The 20,750-nt window shown below is 42.5% G+C and overlaps 1 protein-coding gene across 3 annotated transcripts; it reads left to right on the forward strand.

Annotated features, from left to right (window-relative positions):
- Positions 1 to 348: 348 nt before the first annotated feature.
- DDX3X (DEAD-box helicase 3 X-linked) lies at positions 349 to 18,723 on the forward strand. Of its 3 annotated transcripts, none has more exons than XM_062000192.1 (17): positions 349 to 516; positions 3,159 to 3,216; positions 4,290 to 4,340; positions 9,241 to 9,364; positions 10,533 to 10,673; positions 10,762 to 10,861; positions 11,367 to 11,502; positions 11,861 to 11,946; positions 12,570 to 12,668; positions 12,744 to 12,904; positions 13,117 to 13,261; positions 13,365 to 13,509; positions 13,815 to 13,996; positions 14,085 to 14,202; positions 14,655 to 14,811; positions 15,700 to 15,827; positions 16,179 to 18,723. In XM_062000192.1, the coding sequence occupies exons 1-17, from the start codon at positions 472 to 474 to the stop codon at positions 16,259 to 16,261; spliced, it is 1,959 nt and encodes a 652-aa protein (XP_061856176.1). In that variant the 5' UTR covers positions 349 to 471; the 3' UTR covers positions 16,262 to 18,723. The 3 variants fall into 3 exon arrangements, with proteins under 3 accessions (XP_061856176.1, XP_061856185.1, XP_061856194.1); XM_062000201.1 differs by having other exon boundaries at positions 15,703 to 15,827; XM_062000210.1 differs by lacking the exons at positions 3,159 to 3,216; positions 4,290 to 4,340 and having other exon boundaries at positions 441 to 516.
- The last annotated feature ends 2,027 nt before the right edge of the window (positions 18,724 to 20,750 follow it).

The following is a 20,750-nucleotide window of genomic DNA, read 5'->3' on the forward strand; positions in this document are numbered from 1 at the left end:
GGGGGGGGAAAAAAACCTCGCGGTATCCGCAGCAAAAGCCCGGGGGCCCCAGCGGCTGGTGCCTGTGCGCCAAGTCTCGCGACACCGCCGGCGCGCCTTTAGCTGAGGGTTGAGCTGCGCGTGGGGGGGGGGGGAGGGAAGGGGCCCACAGCGCAGGTCTCGCGATAGCCCTCCTCTGGCTTCCCCCCGCGACGCGGCGCGGCCGGCATATTCTCGCGATAGCTGGAGAAGAGGAGAGCTGGGTTGTGTATGTGTAGGGGGGAAAGTGGGGGCGGTAGCGTGCGCGCTGAAGTCAGTGCGCGCCGCCGGGCAGGCGGGGGGCGGGGCCTATATAAAGGCTGGGGCCGAGGTGGGGGGGGCTCAGTCAGGAAAGCGATTCGTGGTGAGCGAGTGGCAGCAGCGGCGAGTTACCGGCCCAGCGAATCTGAATTTCTCTAGGCGGAGCGGGACACCCCGAGACGATCTCTCGTTATGAGTCATGTGGCGGTGGAAAATGCCCTCGGTCTAGACCAGCAGGTGAGGGATGGGCCCCGGAATGCGGTCTGAGCTGGGGGGCGGGGGGAGGAAGCGGTGGAATGCCGCTCCGTTAAGCGGAGTAAGGCGGCGGATGGGAAGAGACGTGGCTTTGAGTGAGATAATGAGAGACCAGGCCGAGATTCCTAGCGTTAGAGTTGCTTCGTTCCTCGGTCCCCGACGATTGCGTTGTGATTTCTCTCTCCCCCCCCCCCGCATTTTTTTTTTTTCCGTCGCCAACTCAACCGCTCCTCCACCCCTTCCACCGTACCCCCCCCCCCACGCGGCCGCTTTGTGGCGTATTCGGTTGTTGCGCAGTTTCCGTCGTGCAACGGCACCGCGCCGGGTTTCGTCACGCGGGAGCCCGCCAGCACCTCGCTGGGGAGGGGGGTGGGGGGGAAGGGGAGATAGGACACACTCTCTGCCGCCTTAGCGGGAGAACCGGCCGAGATCCGCGCCAGCCCCCGCGGCCTCCTCGCCACGCTCCAGGCCCGGCTTTTGTGTGGCGACGAGAGCAAGATGGTAACCGAGGCCGCCGGGACCCCTGGTGGCGACGGCGGGGAGCCGCTCCGCGCGCGGAGCGAGGGGGAGGGGAAGGCGGGGGAGGAGGGAACGTGATTGGGGGGGGGGGGGGGGGGGGTGTTGGGGGCGGGCGTGGAGAAGAGACATGTTCAACGGCGGCCATTGTGCTTCCGATGAGGGCGGGGCGGAGGAGGACGGCGCTTTGTGTCGGCGCCCCCTTCCCCGGGCAAGGGGCGGGGGGAGGGGTCGCTGGCGGCCGCCTTTGTTCGAGATGCGTCAGCGGGGCCCGGCGGCGGTACCCAGCCGCTTTTCCCGCTCTTGCCGCCGGTGCCGCACGCCGGGCCCTGGTGACGCAGTTGGGCCTGGACGAGGAGCACTTTAGCCGGTGCGGCGCCCGCGATGTTGTTGTTCTCTCCTTGTTCTTTTCCTTGTGGTTTCTTTTTTTTCCCCCTTTCTATTTTTTCCTGTTCCCTACGTTTTCCAGCTCCCTCACTCCTCGCCCCCCCCTTCTGTCTCTGCTGGGCGGAGTCAGCCTCAGGCCCCTGCCCAGTGTGGAGGGGATAGATGGTTATCTAATCCCTGGAGAAAGCGAGCGGGGGAGGGAGGTCCCTGTGTTGTAGCGAAACGCAGGGCGGGCGGGCGAGCAGGCAGGCAGCTGGCGTGGCAGGGCAATTCTAGTCCTCGGCAGCTTGTAGGCTTCGGGCGGCCGTTGCTCTGGACTCGAAGTAGGTCACGGAGCTGGTCCTCCCCACCCCCCCCTTCTCACTCCTCACTATTTTCCTCCCTCCTCCCGCGGTATCACGTGGCGGGTGCAGGCCGCCGGATTAGCTGTGCGGCTGCGGCTGCTCCCCGCTGCGCCGAAAATCCCAACCCGCAGTGCCGCCCGCGCCGCCGCACTGAGATGGCGGCCGCGCTGCGCTCCGGCGCTGAGCCACCCCGGAGAGAAGGGGAGAGGAGTTTCGGCCAGTGTTGCCCCTATGGTGTAAACAGCGGAGAAGTCCACCCAGAGAAGAGTCATCATCACTGTCGACTTCCCCTGGAAAGCCACTTTTAATTAGTAGAAAGTCGTCTTTTTGCTTATCTTTCAGATAAGAGCAGTTTTTTAGACTCATGTTGATGCTGGGATCAACTATAGACGTCAGATTTTAAGTTGTAGCTGTAAAGAATATGATGTGAGGCCTGTTGTGGGAGGTTTTTTTTTTTAAGAATCAATATCCGAAGTGGCAGCACACACAACTGAACATTTAGAAGGAGAGCACATTGAGATCTTTGCTCTGGGTTGATTCAGGTCATATTGGAATGCACTACTGTGCACTTGGTCTCAGGTAAATTTTAATTGTATTTAAACGTGTCATATTTTTTTTTCCCCAAATATATTTCTAATCTTACTGTGTTAGGTACACAAGTGTAGCAAGCTGGTGCTTAAGTTTTGTAAGTTGCCCACTGCCTTCTACTGAGATGAGTCTGTGTTGTGTTTGACCTAGAAATTTAGTGTTACATACCAGTAGTGGCTGAACTGAAATAACCTTTTGGTAAACTTTACGGTTAGACTAGGGTCTGCAAATGAAATTTTAGGAAAGCAAACCAAACATTGTCTTTAAAGAAGTTGTAGGAAGTGATGTGATATCTTGTGAGCAGTAGGTGCCTCAGACAGGAAGAGTACAATGTCTCTACGGTGTTGAAGAAATAGCCCGAGTCTCTGCAAGTGAAGTGTGATTGAATTGGTATTATTTAGGTTGTAGTCTCTGTAGAGCTAAAAAAACCTACAAGTCACTGGTCTCAATCGGAATGCATTTGAAAGGGACGAAAGACTTTATACAGGCTACACATCTGTTTTATAGTTTGTGAAGCCCAAGTCTGTGGTACTTGGTGGGTGTAAGATTGTCTCCTGGCCTTGCTGCCCATGTGAATTGTGTTTATTGATGGATGTGAAGACACTTGAAGATAGTGTAGCCTTGAGTACTATTGTTTTGACTCTTAGTACCGGCGGTGTAACTGACCATAAACAAATCTCTTTGAAACAATAACTTGTTGGAAGACTGCTTGCTCTTGATAAGCAAAAGGACTTTTTGTATCTAAGCATAAATTCATGATGTAACATGTTGATACTTGTTTTCTTCTAGTTTTCTGGTCTAGACTTGAATTCCTCAGACTCTCAGAGTGAAGGAAGCTCTTCAAGCAGTAAGTACATGCAAGTTGTCAACTTTACAAAACCACACAACTTCAGAAATGAGGGTTTTGTAGCTGTGAAAAGTAATTTCTGAACCCAAGACTTGGAGGCTGATGGGGAGATGGATGAGGTTGTTAGTTATGTCTGCTTTGAAAATGCTGTGTAATTAGATAGGAGCCCTTACTTTAGCAGTGGTATAGCATGTGTAAATTTCTTAGGTACTTAACTAACTTTAGAGATCTTCATGTGCCAGTTTTGTCTCAGATACTCTGCTAACTTTAGAGATCTTCATGTGCCAGTTTTGTCTCAGATACTCTGCTCTCTGAGGTCACAGGTCCTAGCAGTAGTAATGTGATCTGTCTTCTCAAAACATTCATCTAGTTGAAATGTTTGAAGGTAAAAATTTTAATAGTTAGCTGTATTAATCCTGATTCATTGAGTAGAAACTGTGTTATCTGAGGTACAAGGCTTAAGTACATTTAGAAGAGGAAGAATCTTTCAGGAATTGACATTCAGCTCATGCCTGGTACGTTCTGATTCATGTTGCTTAGCAGACATGCTTCTGGATTGTAAATGAGGAATGCTATTCAGAGGTAATTGCATGTGGCTTCTAGTTTGATCTAAACTGAACTGATGGGTATGGTTGAATTTAAAGGGAAGGAAAAATACTGGTAGTAGTAATGCTGTGAGTGCCAGTACCTAAATAATACAGTGAAATCTTAAACTGCTTAAATATCTGGCACTGCTTTAAGCTTCACTGAGTTCTAGGAAGACAAGCTTTCATAACAGACTCTGTAACATCCGTAAAGGGCGTACATGATTTGGTCAAAGAAGTAGCAAGATGTTTGTGCCTTAAAAGGCAGCTACCTAATTGAGTATGCAAGAACTTAATCTTCCTCATGTTGGTCCTCTGAAGGAACAGTATTAAGCACTATATTAAAGGAGTCTTGTTTAGATACTGTAAGAGGACTTCAAGCTTGTGAGACAGATCTTTTTCTAAGCAAAAACTATTGTTGGAAAGAGTAGTCTCTCAAAAGGTGCTAACACTGCGATGTTCTAACATTACCTTTCCTTTGTCCTTCAGAAGGCAGATACATTCCTCCTCACTTGCGGAACAGGGAAGCTTCAAAACAGGGTACGTATCTGAATACAGTGGGAACATTTTTAACTGGTGTTTGGTCACCGGAATCTTTAAAGGCTTTGACAGTACCAGTAAGATGGTCATACTGAATGACTATTCTGACCAAAACAGTGCAACTTCTTTTGCTGTGCTGTCCTTGGTTACTTTACCTGGTTATATTCTAGCCTAGTTAGTTCAGTAGCTAAGTGTCAAAAAGTGACCTATGAAATCTCCCTAAGCAATTAACTCTAACTGGAGCAAGATGGATTCGTGTGTGGTTACTTGGTCTAGAATCTTGAGTATCCATTTTAATGGATTTAGGGAATACCAGTTTTTATGACTGTGATGTTTCCGACAGTTTCACTTTGTAAATTGATGATTTAGAGAACCTTCTCTGAACTTGGGGAGCGTGAGAAGCAAAACAGTTACAGATGTTGGTCATGTTTAGCATCTTGCAGTTTTTATGGAAGCCCACAAGAGTACTAGCAAAACAAAAGAGACATGAAGCATATGACCAGTGTTGGTTGTATATTGACACAGTGGTTTGTGCTGAGAAAATGCCTTTCTTTCTGTTTTGCATTTGTTCTTCTAAACAAAATGTGAAAAAGAAGAAAAATTTTATGAAGTGCTTCTTAAGTACATCATGATCTCTATTTGTAAGATGCTGAGATTGCAGATGCTGCTGCAGCATGTGTTACCTACACAGGTCATTAGACATGACATAAGATAAAACCTTTCTGGAGGAACTGAAATGGTTTCTGCTGTGGTATAACTTAAGGAACTGAAGTTTTGTAGTATGAGAGGAGTGTTTCCAAAGTGGTGGTCTTTCACATATTCTCTTTTCAGTGCTGCAAGAGGACTCGTTCCATTAGGAGTGGGTTGGAGAAGAATAGTAAAATTTTGATGTATCTCATTGTACTTCCAGAGCTATGTAACTTTAAATTTGACTACATAAAAGAAAGGCTCCATTCCAATTTTGTGGCATTCGAAGAAACATATCAGCCTGCTTTTGTCGTTCCTTTGCATGAATACAGCCTAATGTGTTGGGGTTTTTTTCTGCCTGGAAGAAGCATGGCCTAAACCACCGAATGATTAACAGCCTGATAGCAGAGCTGAATGTTCTGGGGAAAGTAGAGGGACGGATTGGCAGCTTGGTGCTTTCCAAGTTACTGATGTAATTAACCTCAAATATATGTAGTCTCCAAGAAATTCTCTAGGTAAATCTGAGAGGAATGTGCAAGTTTCTCAGAAGCAGGAAACACTTTGCAGTTGGCTTGTAGACATTTGCTTTTTTTTTTTTCCCCCTGTATGGTAATTGGTACCAAAGTAATTTTTGGGGATATCTGATACGGAGGGATACCTTTGTCTTAACCTTGAGTTCATACCATGACCTTTAAGTAAAGGACTGTCACTGTTACAGTCTTTTCTTTGCAAGACCAGAGTTCAAATACTGCGGTGCACATCTGATAAAAGTCAAACTTTTGACACACAGCTTGTTCAATTAATAGAATGCAGGCTACCAACTTTCCTTGTAAACCTCACATTTCAAAGCTCCTTGTAAACCTGCTTTGAGTCTAGCATTGTGAGGCTCCTCATGGCTCCCTGCAGCAATGTTCATGATTCCTAAATTGAAAAACTCTGATTTCTTGTTCAAATCCCTTACTGAGTAGCAGAATGGGTATCATCAGTATAGTGATGTAAAGCTGAGCTATTTTATAGGATGATTTGAAGTCTCTTACACAGCTGTAATTCATAAAAGTAATGTTTGCCACTTAAGTACAGCTAAAATAATGATTGTTTCTTTGTGGTGAAGCTGTTCTGTGTATTGGCTTTTCATCAGAATCTTTAGCATGGATCTTTCAAGGTACAGATGTTAGCAAGCAACAGGCAAAAGATATCTTGGATTATGCTGGTATTTGAGCATGTAGCAAAACTCTTGATGCAGCTTTATGAATGTAATAGCCTGATACAGTTCAACCAAGTAGTTGAAATTTTTCTTTTAATAATTAGTAGAAATCTCTTGGTCATGTATGATGACCTCATGGACATCTGTGGAAGTTTTAAGTACTATTGCATTAAAAAACTTTAATTGATCATCCTGTGGTTTTTTTCCTTCCACATGCTCTAGAAACAGTGTATAGTTACTAGTTATGGGTTCTCACTTTCCTCTGGCAGATGGTGATACAGTAATTCATGGACACTACTGAAGTTGCACAGTGGGCTTACTTGCAGCTAAGCAAGACATTGCTTAAGGCAGCATACTTAAAACTTTTAAAATAGTGATTCTTTGTGTTCTTGAAGACCTGAGTATCTTCATGTCAGGAGGTACTGACAGGGGAAGCATGCTAAGGGATCTAGAGTAATTTCTGTGTAAAACTCTTGCAGTGCTTTCTTAAACTTACTCTTTCTAAACAGATGCAGATCTGTTCCTCTTGTAATACCTGTCAGCTTTGTAAGCTACAGTAAATGGAGCTCAGTATGCGGGGATGCCTGATATAGTGTCTTGGTTCCATGAGTTTGACTTGATAGTACTAAAAGAAGCTTGTTGTCATGTCGTTTTCTTGTTAACCTTCTTGGAAGCTGCTCTTGGGTATTTAAAGCCTGATCTTATTTATGGTAGATCAAAGAGTAGATGGTAAGACCTATCTTAAAGGACTTTCCCAGCCTAAAGGACTTAATGATTTTAACTGCTTTTCCCGTCTTTAAGTAAGTGATTATTCCTGCTGCATGTGTGTGCTTCTTGAGTAAGCAGAGAATTATTGGTGTTAGAGCATTATAACGTGCCAGTGAAAATACAGATTGAAGAGAAGCATTGACAATTCTACTATTCCTCATAGGTACAAAACTACAAAATTGTACTGAAGTTCTTTAACTTGCCAAATGCCAAATTGAGCCCTTTGGTGAGAAATACATACTGGGTGGAATCTACACAGATTTCCACGTTTGAAAATGCCTGATATTTTAAGGAATTTCTTAATTCTTACATGGTTTCATGACCATTCACTTGAGAGCTATGGTCTGTTACGAGTTGTCTCAGTGCATTTGCTTTTGATTTTAGTTTACTTTGTGTTCTACATCATGGTGTTTTCTACCAGCAAGTTACTTATAATTGACTTTTATGTCTTTGAACTCTGATTCTGTGCTCATCCTCACTAAAAGCAAACAAAAAATACCAAACTACAAGTATAGCTAATGGACCTAGTTGTCAAGCAGGGTATATATAGGTGCTTTTTAAAGACCTGGTTTAGAAGTTGCTGCACTACCTTAAAGAAAAATGTGGCAAGGTATAATGTTCAGAAATTAGTGCAGTAATAAGCTGGATGAGTAAGCTTACTTGGTATACTTTCTGGAGTATAATATTTTTGACTCTTTCCTGTACCTTTTTCCCATTTGGTAAAAGACATTAATGTAGTACAGTCTGCCTGGGTTTTTTGTGTGAGATGTTGGTTGGTTTTTTTTCCTAATACCTATTTATCTTCCTGAGGGTTGCTCTGTCACTGGCACTGCTGTTAGATCTCTTGGCAGGATGACATTTTTAGTGTGATTTGAAAGTTAAATTGTCCTAAAATCTGGATTTAGATACCTTCTGAACAAGTTAAAACTAATTTGTGCATTAATGAAGTGATTGTGGTATTCATGCTTTTCTGCCAACAGTCAGTCTATGGGAAGTTAATTTCTCTTTAAGGACTAAGGTTACTGCTTAAAGCATTCAGAAGTTTTGAAGTATCTCATGCTCTTGTATGCTAATAAAAATAATGTATTGGTTATTTTTGTTCTTTGCTTCAGATAGCCCGGCCTAATGACTTAAAGTTACCACACTCTTTAAAATAAAGTTCCCTTGTGACTAGCATGTGTCTGGATTGGGAGAGTAGAATTTCTTACTTTAAAACATGTGGATGAGGGGAAGGGGAGTGACACTCTCCAGAGTACATCTGACAAGGTAGAATAAATGCTGTGGCAAACATTTTTGTACAGGAAGAGCCTAGAACAACCCCATTCTTTGGACTAATTTTGTTTTGTGGTTGTTTCTATTGTCTGGTACATAGGTCTTGACAGATTCTGTGCTGTGGTGCTGGCAAAAGCATTCTCACTAGTAGGAGTGACATTGTATATCTGTTATGTCACTTAGTCTCTGCCATAATCCTGTAGCTGAGACTCTGATGGGCTCATGTTTTCAGAATTGTGAAGATTTCTGAATCAGAGTTTTAAGTTCTTCCATCTAGTACCAAAGCAGTGTAGTAGCAAAGCACTGTGATGTTCTACATTTCTGCCTATCTCCCCATTTCTGGTAGCTGGATAAAACTGAGACTCTTCTACAAGAGAGCTGGTTAGCAAGCTGGTGTACTTTCTGTTCCACTTGGTCCTTTTTCTTCAAAGTAGCATCTAAGTAGTCATCTAGTGTAGGTACGTGTAGAAGTGTGGTAATTCATGGTGAAGAACCCCAATTCCGTATTTCTGCATAATGTTGATCATTTGTCCTAGTCTCTGTAGATGAGAGACTGTTTTGTTATGCTGCACGTACACAGAGCAAAGTTTTGTATGGGTTTCTAATGCAAAGGCTAGTACCATTTATTGCTATTTATTGTGAGTTCTTGTTAACCTCACAAAAACTAAATGTGCGTCATCAAGGTTTCGCGTTTAAGCTGGAGAGATAATGTAAATTAGGCTTGGCACGACTTAGTGTTTTAATATTTCTTCTGATACCTGCCTTTCCAGAGGACGCAACTTAGTATTTAGTATGTTGTGATAGGCAATGAGAAATGCTTAATCTCTATTTGAATACATCTTATTCTTGAAGGACTGCCTGTTTTTCAGTCTTGTAGACCTTCCAGGGAAGACTTACTGGAGAGAATCTATTTTTTTCCTTCTAAAAGCCTAAACTGTGACATGTGGCTAAGAGGTCTTTCTCTACTAGGTTTCGATAGCGGTGGCTGGAGTTCCAGCAGAGACAAGGATGCCTACAGCAGCTTCGGTGCACGCTCTGACCGTGGAGCAAAATCGAGCTTCTTTGACCGTGGAAACGGATCAAGAGGAGGAAGGCAAGTGCTTATTTGTCTGAATGGTGCATAAAAGGTCTTTCTCAGTTGTAGTAGTGCACCTATGGTCTTGATGTTAAAATTGGAGTTCCAGGTGTGAACAACAGGACCAGGTAGGAATCTGGGAGGGGAGGAGAGAGTGAGACAGCTTTGCTTTGAAAGCTCCAAGAGTTCAAGGATGGGAAATTTGCATGTGTTGGAAAATGTACTGTGTAGTCCATCACCAGCCACTCACTGCAGCTGTAATGACTTAACGTTTTCACCAAAAAAGTGAAAAAGGGTGGCTACTTCCAGAAAAATCGTGAAGAGCTCATGTGAGCACATCAGACATCAAAATGGGGTTTATTTTTTTTATTTTTTTTTTCCCGTGTTTAAAAAGTGTAGTTAATAAAACTGGGTGAGACTCTTGCAGGTTCTCTGCCTTACTTGATCAGTCTTACACACATCATGCGTTGTATGCACAAGTGTGGTGAGAGTGACCTTTATCGACTAGTAAAGCTGACGCTAGTCCTGTATCCAGACTTTTCTCAAACATGATTTACCAGGCCAAAAACTAAACAGTTGAGGTAAGGACTTTTTCCAGCTTCTTTACAAGTCACTAATACAGGTGAGCTCCCTCTTTATAAAATAATTGTGACATGTAATTGAGGTGTTTACTTTGATCACATGTATGGTGGGGGAATGAAGGAACAAGTTGCAGCACTCGAGTTTTGTCTGGACATGGGAGACCTAGGTAAAATGAGGCATGCAAGGGGGGGGAGTGCCAAACAGTGTTGCCAAAGAGATTTCAGTGGAGCTTCCTACAAAAAATGGTAAGGCTGAGCAACTTCATTTGCAGCTCTACTGTCAGATGACTAATTCTTTACATTTGTTACACTTAACATGCTGAACCTTATATCAGAATCTTTATTCAGTTAAGCTAAACTGAGCTGTGAAATCATGATAGACTCCTCTGTATGACAGAAAACAACTTGACCTAGTCTGATGGCTGGGACTAAACTCAGTTCACAGGTGCAGAGACAAGTACAGATAATCTGATGACTCCGAACTGTTGTACAGCTGTATATGTAGTACACAGAGCAGATCCTACTAGTTTATTATGGCTTTGATTTTGCTAGTTGAAAAACCCCATTGCCAGGGCATAGTGGCCTGATAATCTTGCTGTGTTTAGGTATGAAGAGCGTGGAAGAGGCAGTGACTATGACAGGAGTGGCTTCGGTAGATTTGACCGTGGTGGGAATAGCCGCTGGTCTGACAAATCAGATGAAGATGACTGGTCAAAGCCTCTGCCCCCAAGTGAACGTCTAGAACAGTAAGTAATGGAATAGCGTGAATTGGCAAAATGTGGTTAGTTGATAAGTCTAGCAAGTAAAATACCTTTTTTTTCCTTCTGTTTTTAGAGAGCTTTTTTCAGGAAGCAATACTGGCATTAACTTTGAGAAATACGATGACATTCCTGTTGAAGCAACAGGCAGCAACTGTCCTCCACATATTGAAAGTGTAAGTTTTTGGTGGTTTTTTAATAGTTTACTAATGCATCTCATATTGACTATTTTGCATGTGAAACTTGATATGCTGTCTTAAAGTTTAGGAAGGAAAGGAAGAACTCTTGCCTTCCTACAGCTAAACTGTTTTGCAGAGGAGGGTTGCATATGATGTACACAAGTGGGAGAAGTTACATAAGCTTATGCAGTTAACGTTTGTAGCTCACTTAATTATGTGACTTCAAACACTAAACATGAAAAAGTAGAAGTGCTTGGAGGTGGTGGTTTGTTGCAATAGCTGCTTGAGCATAGGCGTTTTTTGATACTAAGCATAGCATGCTCGTGTAGCCTGCACTTAAAGCTTGACTGGCTTTATAAGAATCAGTCATGTGACTGGACTAAGTAGCTGCCAGGTTCTTGGTAATGAGCTGAGTATCTGTAAACTTAAGGCAGGTTCTATTGGAAGAGATGAAATAAAAGCCATGGTGACTGACATTTTACTTGTTTTAAATGTCTCACAGTTCAGTGATGTTGACATGGGAGAAATTATTATGGGAAACATTGAGCTTACACGCTACACCCGTCCTACTCCGGTTCAGAAACATGCAATACCTATTATTAAAGAAAAGAGAGATTTGATGGCCTGTGCTCAGACAGGTAAGTTGGTAACTCTTCACTGCTTTGTTTCTCTCTCAGTAAGAGTATGGTCTTGTATTCCTCAAGAGATCTGTAAGAACTATTTCAGTTCAGAGTATACTGAAATACTGTGTGTGTCATGAGAGAAATGTTCATAACTTCAATCATTTTCCCTTAAGGGTTTTGTGATGCTGAGCATTAAAAGTCTTCTGTAGATAACCTCCACTGGCAAAGTAGTACACTCTAATGCCATATGTGATATCCCTGTGCTATTGCAGCTATTACTGGGAATATGCTAGTGATAAAAGATTAGTGCTGTAGTTCACAGTACAGGAGCTTTGAAAATACCTATTAATAATACTGAATTGTGTCCTAATAGGCTCTGGGAAAACAGCTGCGTTTCTTCTACCAATATTGAGCCAGATCTACGCAGATGGTCCTGGTGATGCCTTGAGAGCTATGAAGGCAAGTTATTCAATATTTGGTCCTGGAAAAGTCTGCTTTTTTTTTTTCCCATAGCATACTGATGTCTGCTATTGAACACAATAACTGAGCTTAAGTGATGTTATTTTGGGTATTATAGGCAAGCTTTTCAATTTCTAGAAGTCTTAGCATTTGCCTTGTGAAGTGTGAGCTGTAGAACCTTTTCCCCTGCCACCTGAGGAGCTGATATGTGGAACTACCTAGAGAAAAGATTGTTTACGAGTGTTTTGGTTTTGCATAAGCTTTAAAGGTGCTTGCTTTGCTTAACAAAAGGTACTTGGTCACACGTGTGTACAGTGTAGTGGCTTCAGGACAGGAAGTAGTAGTTTTTGTGGTGATTACTTCTCTGCTTGTTAAGTTATAGATCACAGTGCAGATTGTGGAGACCAAGCTTGTGCAGCTAGGTTGCTGTTAACATAATTAACAGCTGAATCTTTGATGCTATAGTTTGGCAGTCTTCAAGTGCAGTGCTTATCATAAAAGCCCTACTTTTTCTTTCTGTTACGACAAACTTAGTGACCTTTCTTCAGTACTGCCTGTAACATCTGTTTTAATCCTCCTTGTATTTGAGTACTCAAAGTACATAATTTCCGTTTTCCCTTTAGGAGAACGGAAGGTATGGGCGCCGTAAGCAATACCCAATCTCACTGGTCTTGGCTCCCACTAGAGAACTGGCTGTGCAGATCTATGAGGAGGCCCGAAAGGTATATCTAGGAGTTCATAATTGGAAAGGAATTTCAGTCTAGTATTTCTTGGAGCTAATTTACTTTGTTCTACAGTTTGCATACCGTTCCAGGGTTCGTCCCTGTGTTGTATATGGTGGTGCAGACATTGGTCAGCAGATACGCGACTTGGAACGTGGGTGTCACTTGCTTGTAGCAACTCCAGGACGACTGGTTGATATGATGGAGAGGGGAAAGATTGGACTGGATTTCTGCAAGTAAGTAAAGTGTTCCTGTCCATACATTGAATGACTTGGCAACTAGAAAAATGAAGCTTTTAAAGTGAGACCTAGAGTTAATGACACTGAAGGTGTAACTTTTGGACTGTGTAGACTTATAGTTGAGAACTTGTGGGTCTGGTGTTTAGTGCTGGGTTACAGCGTTAAGGAAAAAAAGCTCTGAAGAGTAAACTTTTTTAATTGGTGTTCAGGTACCTAGTGCTTGATGAAGCTGACAGAATGCTTGATATGGGGTTTGAACCTCAAATTCGTCGAATTGTTGAACAAGACACTATGCCACCAAAGGGGGTTCGTCATACCATGATGTTCAGTGCTACTTTCCCCAAGGAAATCCAGGTACTTCACTAGAAGTTTAAATATTTTGGCAACTCACAGGACCAAATGTCATTTTGGGAAGGGAGGAAAAGTACTGATTTGACTTTTTTTCTCCTTGTTTCAGATGCTTGCTCGTGACTTCCTCGATGAATATATCTTTCTGGCTGTTGGCAGAGTAGGTTCTACATCTGAGAATATCACACAGAAAGTAGTATGGGTGGAAGAATCAGACAAACGATCGTTTCTGCTCGACTTGCTAAATGCCACAGGTAAAGACCAATTTCACATAATCAAATAAGGCAAAATTCAGATGAGGCAAGTGTAAGAACTTCTATTGAGTAGGTGAATGAAAGGGTATTTCCTTAACATGCAGTGAATGTTATGGAAAAGCAATATCATTGGCTAAATGTCAGTTGATGTAAGCTCTCCTGGCAATATAAAATGAGGAGGGAGGTTTTTAATGTCTTTGGTTTAGAATAAAGAAGAGCAGAGAATTAAAACTGCCTTTTGCCAGATGGTGGACCAAAGTGTTGCAGCTTTTCTGCTGCTGACCTGTGCTTACTGCTGTTCTTAGGCAAGGATTCCTTGACTCTGGTGTTTGTGGAGACTAAAAAGGGTGCAGATGCTCTTGAGGACTTCTTGTACCATGAAGGATATGCCTGTACCAGTATCCATGGAGATCGCTCTCAGAGAGACAGAGAGGAAGCGCTGCACCAGTTCCGGTCGGGCAAGAGCCCCATTCTTGTTGCCACAGCAGTAAGTGAAATCTGAAGCTTGAGCCAGTAAGCATATTACTTAGTCTGTAGAATTTTACTAAGATTTGATTTAATCCTTTAACCACTAGGTAGCAGCAAGAGGACTAGATATCTCAAACGTAAAGCACGTCATAAACTTTGACCTGCCAAGTGACATTGAAGAGTATGTTCATCGTATTGGTCGTACAGGCCGTGTAGGAAACCTTGGTAAGTATAATCTAGAATTTGCATAGACAGCACTTCATACCTGAGTTGATAGGTTGCAGTAGTATTGGCTAAGTAGTAAATTACAACTAAGTACTTGACAAAAGCTCATGTACTGCCTTCTGTGATGAGAAACCGATGACTGCTGTCTGGCCCAGTGTGGAGAGTAACCAGTTGCTTTAACTGATGCTCTTGCTGCTGTTAAAATTCTGATACCACATGTAAGCTTGGTATCTTCTGTCTCTGTCAGGAAATAGCTGGGGCTTTAGTGAGTAGCTGTGGTGGAATAAGAGTCTTAAACAGTTTTCTCTTCAGATAATCCTAGGCTTTTCAAACTTGACTATGTGGAATCTGGTGGTGTACTTGTTACAGCTGTGAGTGGAGTGTGGAATGGGTTTTTAGTGCTCTCGTGAGTGTACTTGTTTTATGTGGGGCTAAAACAATGTTTACTTCAGGTCTTGCCACCTCATTCTTCAATGAGAGGAACATCAACATCACCAAGGACTTGCTTGATCTTCTTGTTGAGGCTAAGCAAGAAGTACCGTCTTGGCTGGAAAACATGGCTTATGAGCAGCACCACAAAGGAGGTGGCAGCCGTGGGCGATCTAAGAGGTAATGGTCACAACTTTTGCTAAAGGTATACTTAGTCCATTGTGAGAGGTAATTCTGAGACCTGCTTTCAGTCTGAAAATGTAGTTAAACCAGGGCAGTACAAACTGAATAAGTTAGGTGCATCAGAAGGTGACAGCTTGATTTCTGGTTTTATGTCTTTAAGCAATTAACCTGTAAGACTTATATTAGCCAACTAGCTGTGGCTGAGGTGGAATAACATATAGCAGAAATGGCTTTAGACCTCTGAAAGCATGTACAAAATACTTAGTAGAAATGCATACATGAATGTGCCAGAGATTCACCTTAAGCGGCTATTCTGTTGTTCAGGAGAAGGTAATGCATGCTTCCTGACATAAGACTGCAGGTCTTACAGTGATGAGGGCACTTGTAAAATGGTTTTGTTATGAAAATATAAAATGCTTTATAAGAGGTAATACAAGACTGTGTTTAATTACTTAAGGGAGTGGGAGGAGTCTCTTAATGTATAGTTAACATGAATTATAGTTGTTTAGATTTTTCCTGAAACATACAATTGTAAAATGGTCATCGTTTTTTACACTGAGGGGGCCATAAATGCATCACTTCAACACTAAGATAGGTTTGGAAATTCTGTGGAGCAGAGATTGCACTGAACCAAATCTTACTAAGACTTGAGAAATTAAGTAACACAAGTTCAGTGTGACCCTCCTTGAATAGTTCCTTTGCCATTTTGAATTGTCTTTCCAAATGGCAGTGAGATGTTTAAGAAAAAGCATGCTGAACTTGGCACTTGTACTGGGCTGTAGTTGGTAGCCAGAGTTGAAGAAATTTTGTGCCCAAATCTTAGTGTCTGCAGCATTTAAAGTACCAATGACTTTACTCACAGATTTGTTTTGTTACTTTATACAGCAGCAGATTCAGTGGAGGATTTGGTGCCAGAGACTATCGAACAAGCAGCAGTTCTGGCAGCAGTAGCTTCAGTAGTAGTCGATCAACCAGCAGCCGCAGTGGAGGAAGTGGCAGCAGAGGATTTGGAGGTAAGAAACTGGGCAGGCAGTGCTGGCAAATACAAAACAAGATCTGAAATGCTGGTGACTGCAAAGCTCTTGGAGGTAATGTGTAAATATGAGGTCAGCTGACACCTGTTGTGCCAGGTCTCTAGCATCCCGCTTGGATATAAGCTGGCGCAACTCACCTGCCATACCTTAGTCTGGTACTGCCTCTCTTCTCAACTTCATTTCAGTTTAACGTGCGGGTTTGACAGTGTGCCTGGGTGGGTTTGCTCTAATAGAAAATAGCTGTCTTGTCTGTGCCCTGGGATTTTCTTCTGGTGAAGGCGCAAGTCTTTAGCAGGTTAATTAAGCATCCCTTTCTCTTGCCTTTCATAGGTGGTGGTTATGGAGGCTTCTACAACAGTGATGGATATGGAGGAAACTATAACTCCCAGGGGGTTGACTGGTGGGGCAACTGAATCTGCTTGCAGCAGATATCCTACCAAACAAGCTAATATGGAAACCACATGTAACTTAGCCAGACTATACCTTGTGTAGCTTCAAGAACTCGCAGTACATTACCAGCTGTGATTCTCCACTGAAATTTTTTTTAAGGGAGCTCAAGGTCACAAGATGGAAATAAAGGAACAAGTAGCCCTATCTCGAAGGTGGTTTTGAAGACTCTATTGCTGTAGTCAGGATTAACTCCCCTCCCACCCATCCCCACCCAGAAACTGCATTTATAATTTTGTGACTGAGGATCATTTGTTTGTTAATGTACTGTGCCTTTAACTTTAGACAACTTTTATTTTGATGTCCTGTTGGCTCAGTAATGCTCAAGATATCAATTGTTTTGACAAAATAAAAATTACTGAACTTGGGCTAAAATCAAACCTTGGCACACAGGTGTGATACAACTTAAACAGGAATCACTGATTCATCCATAATATTACAAAGAAAAACTTATGCGGTAGCCTGCATTAGGGCTTTTGGTATCTGCAGATTTGAAAAAAATAAAACATCTTGAAGCATATCAATGCAATTAGTTTCTAATGTGGCAAAACTGTACTAAGTTAAAGTTCTGATTTGCTCACTCTATCCTGGATAGGTACTTAGAACCTGATAGCCTTTAATAAGCCATTCCAGTCATGATGAGATGATGTATGGATACATGCATACATTAAAAGCACCGTTTTTGAAGTTAATGCAAGTAAATACAGCAATTCCTTTTTCAATATTTAGGCAGATCATTAATGTGAGCTAGCCAAATGTGGGCAGAACATTACAGGGAACGTTTAAAGGTCTGATAACTTGAAATAGTTTTTAGGAGAATTCATCTATTTAGACTTTTTAAAAATGCCTGCCATATGAAATTGAAATGGTAGAATGGCTGACCATGGCAGTGATTGGTCCTCCCAAAGGGCCTGACTGAACTTTTGGTCTAATAACGCATGCTAGTGTTGATGTTTTTTGGTCAAGAGGGTATGAACAGGAAGAATTATGCAGCAGGCTTTATTTTAATGCAGATTCACATTACTCTGTTCAAGCTGCGTGGAGATGTTGAACTGGCTTACTGTAGACTTTGTAAAATGGCTCCAGAAGAGTAACAAAACAAACCTGAGATCACAGAGGTTGGAAATGTACATAAACTGCACAAGGTTTCAATTCTGCTGTTAAAGTGCAGTTTTAGTCAGTTTTAGTTGCATAGGTTTCCATTGTATTTATAGTCTGTTATGCTAAATCTGGCCAAAGATGAGTATTGTCCACCAGAAAAAATGCCTCTGCCGCTTGGGACTTCTGTGCTACCGTCGTGGCCAGAGCAGTTGACAACCTGTCTACAGTGGCATAGGGAAATGGCAAAAATCTCCTAAAGTGCAATAGATTTTTTCAAGTGTATTGTGCCTTGTTCTAAAACTTTTCTTAAGTAGGTGCACTTGACAGTATTGAGGTCATTTGTTATGGTGCTATTTCAAGTCTAGGTTTAGGCCCTTGTACATTTTGCCCATAACTTTTTACAAAATACTTCTTTTATTGCACATTCAGAGAATTTTATATATGTCTTGTGTGCGTGTCCTTGACTTCCAATCTTATTTTGTCTCTTGGAGATTGAACGCAGCTTGTTTAAGGAGAAGGAAATAGATTCTAAAACTTTTTGGGACCATGGGAATGATAGCTGGGAAGAAAACTATTTGCACACGACAGATTTCTAGATACTTTTTGCTGCTAGTTTTGTGTAATATTTATTGAACATTTTTGACAAATATTTATTTTTGTAAGCCTAAAAGTGATTCTTTGAAAGTTTAAAGAAACTTGACCAAAAGACAGTACAAAAACACTGGCACTTGAATGTTGAATGTCACCGTATGCGTGAAATTATATATTTCGGGGTAGTGTGAGCTTTTAATGTTTAAGTCATATTAAACTCTTAAGTCAAATTAAGCAGACCCGGCATTGGCAGTGTAGCCATAACTTTCTGATAGTAAAACAAAAATTGGCAACTTAAAATTAAACATGCCAAGGTTTTGATACACTTGTCTTAAGATATTTATGAAACACTTCGAAACACTGATGTGAAGTGTCCAGATTCTCAGATGTTTGTTGCGTGAGTTTTGTTTAGTTGTGTGGTTTTTTTTTTGTTTTGGTTTTTTTTTCAGTGAATGTCTGGCACATTGCAATCCTCAAACATGTGGTTATCTTTGTTGTATTGGCATAATCAGTGACTTGTGCATTTTAGCAAGTTTTATCAGCCAGCAATATTTTCAGTTCAGATTCAAGGATTCAAACCAATATGCAAGAATGGATTTAAACTTGCTGAATGTGGAAAAAAATTGAACTTCAAGTCACTGTAGGTTTAGAATTGCTTATTGTATTAGTTTAGATGCTAGCACTGCATGTGCTGTGCATATTCTTGATTTTATTAAAATAAAAAAGTTGAACTGCACAGTCTACTCATTTGTGAAGCGTCACTCTCCTGGTTTACAAGACCTGTAGCCCGAGTAGCCTCATCCACGTTGCAACTCTGGAAGCAGGTGAAGCTAGTGTGGTACACTACACCTGTGTGTGCTTGCAAATGCTGCCTCAGCTTAGGGCTACAGCTGTAGCAACCATCAGGTAACCTCTGCCCCACCATCTTGCCTGCTGATATAGGCTTGTGTAGGGAAGCTGATGAAGAGAGGTGGGGCAGATGAGAGCCTTGGCTCCCCCCCCCTTCCCCATTAGTTGTACTGAGTTTGGCTGTAACAATGTTCTGAAAATGTGTTGAACTTGCCTGCAGTCTTGGTTCCTCAGCCAGGTAACTAAGGACTTCATCTTATACCTCTCTGCAAAGGTGCCTTGTAGGAGGCAGTTTTGAGTTTGAGGTCTTGCCTTTTGGTTGTTGCTAGACTGCCCCATCAAAAACAAGCATGTGAAATGCTGTGGGAGAAGTGCAGCGCATACCCCTTGTCCTTCCTTTTAATCCAAAAATGTGCTCACACACCCCTTAGTGTATATCCACACTCAATTTGGGAGTGGCTTCAAAAGATTTAAGGGATTGAGCTGTAGTTCAGGCTGGAATGATGATAAGTACAGGAATATCTATGGGGGCTGCAGTGAAAGGAATAGATTCAGGTGTTTGCAGACCCAAGTCTTGCTTTGTTTAGAAGAACATGAAGGTGTTTCCAGATGCAAATCTTGCTTTGTTTAGAAGAATGTGATATAGAATCTGTGCTTAAAGACCTGTGCTGCGGTGACTGTAGAAACTGACACCCTCCCTGTGAGCAAGGGGGAGGAGACAGGAAGGCATGAGAACTTTGATTCACAGCAGTGTGTTGCAGAGTCGTGGGCAGGGCTGAGGCAGCAGTGAAGGTGTGATGCGGCCCTAAAGTGCTGGTTCTGTGCAGTGCAGTGGTAGTGACTTTGAACTGAGGGCGAGGCCACGGGTGTGCTTACCAGGATAGCTTGCTGGAGAGTCTGCTTTGAGCAAAGCAACTGTGGACCACACTAAATTTACCTGCTCTAGACTTGCACTAATTGCCAACCTCATTGCTGCAGGCCTTTGTGTTGTCATGCTATGTCCCTGGATGTGCAACATGCACTTAAGTAAAGCTCTAACCTGGCAGTTCCCCCTCCACCCCGCCTCTGTGTGTCATCTCGCTAAGGATACACAAATACAGAGCCACGGTTAGGAGGTACACAGTGATGTGCACTGTGGAGGTAGTCACTGCGATCTGGAAGTCAAGCTTCAAGTGTAAAAGTTTGCACTTTATGATCAGCGTGAGGTTTGGTCCTGGTGAAGACTGTTGCAGCCATGGGCAGAAGGGGCATCAGACAGCTGAAACTCCAGGAGCGCAGTGAAGCAGCTCTAGGCCAGACCTGTCAGCTTTGCTCTCTGGACCAGGAATAGCAAAGGTAGTGGAATGGTCAGGGTAAAGCAACAGGAGCTCTGAATACAAAGTGAGTGAAAAGGCAAGGAGGAAGCCTGGTACTAATATGTGACAAAATCACTCTGGAAGATTCTCTTACTAACGCTGGAGGAAGCAATTTACTTCTGGTGCTATGAAATTAGAAGCAGGTACTAGGGAAAAACTGCAGGTCTAAAACAGTGTTAGGACACTTAAGGTACTGTGGTAGGAGAAGCACAGAGCATGTTCCCACAGAGGTGGGAGTCTGTTCTTCAGTAGTTCTTGGCACACTGGGCAGTGTAATTTTTCTTATGAGAAATCGAAATGTATGAAGAATATTCATCCTAAATTGTAAAAAAAGAAGACTGTGAAGTTAAATTGTGAAAATGGTTGGTCTGATTGGTCTTTGCCTGTGAAGCTATGTTGTATCAAGGCTTGGAAATGTGCAGTAAAGTCAGTCCTTGTGCAATAAATGCCCTCATATGCTGATAGTGGCAGAGTTACAGTAAAAAGGCTGTAGTAAAACCTCTTGTTTCTACCAGCGAGATTACTGTGACCCACGCAAATTAGCAGTGGGCTTGAAACA

Source organism: Colius striatus, chromosome 1 (genome assembly GCF_028858725.1).
Source record: "Colius striatus isolate bColStr4 chromosome 1, bColStr4.1.hap1, whole genome shotgun sequence".
Lineage (NCBI taxonomy): Eukaryota > Metazoa > Chordata > Aves > Coliiformes > Coliidae > Colius > Colius striatus.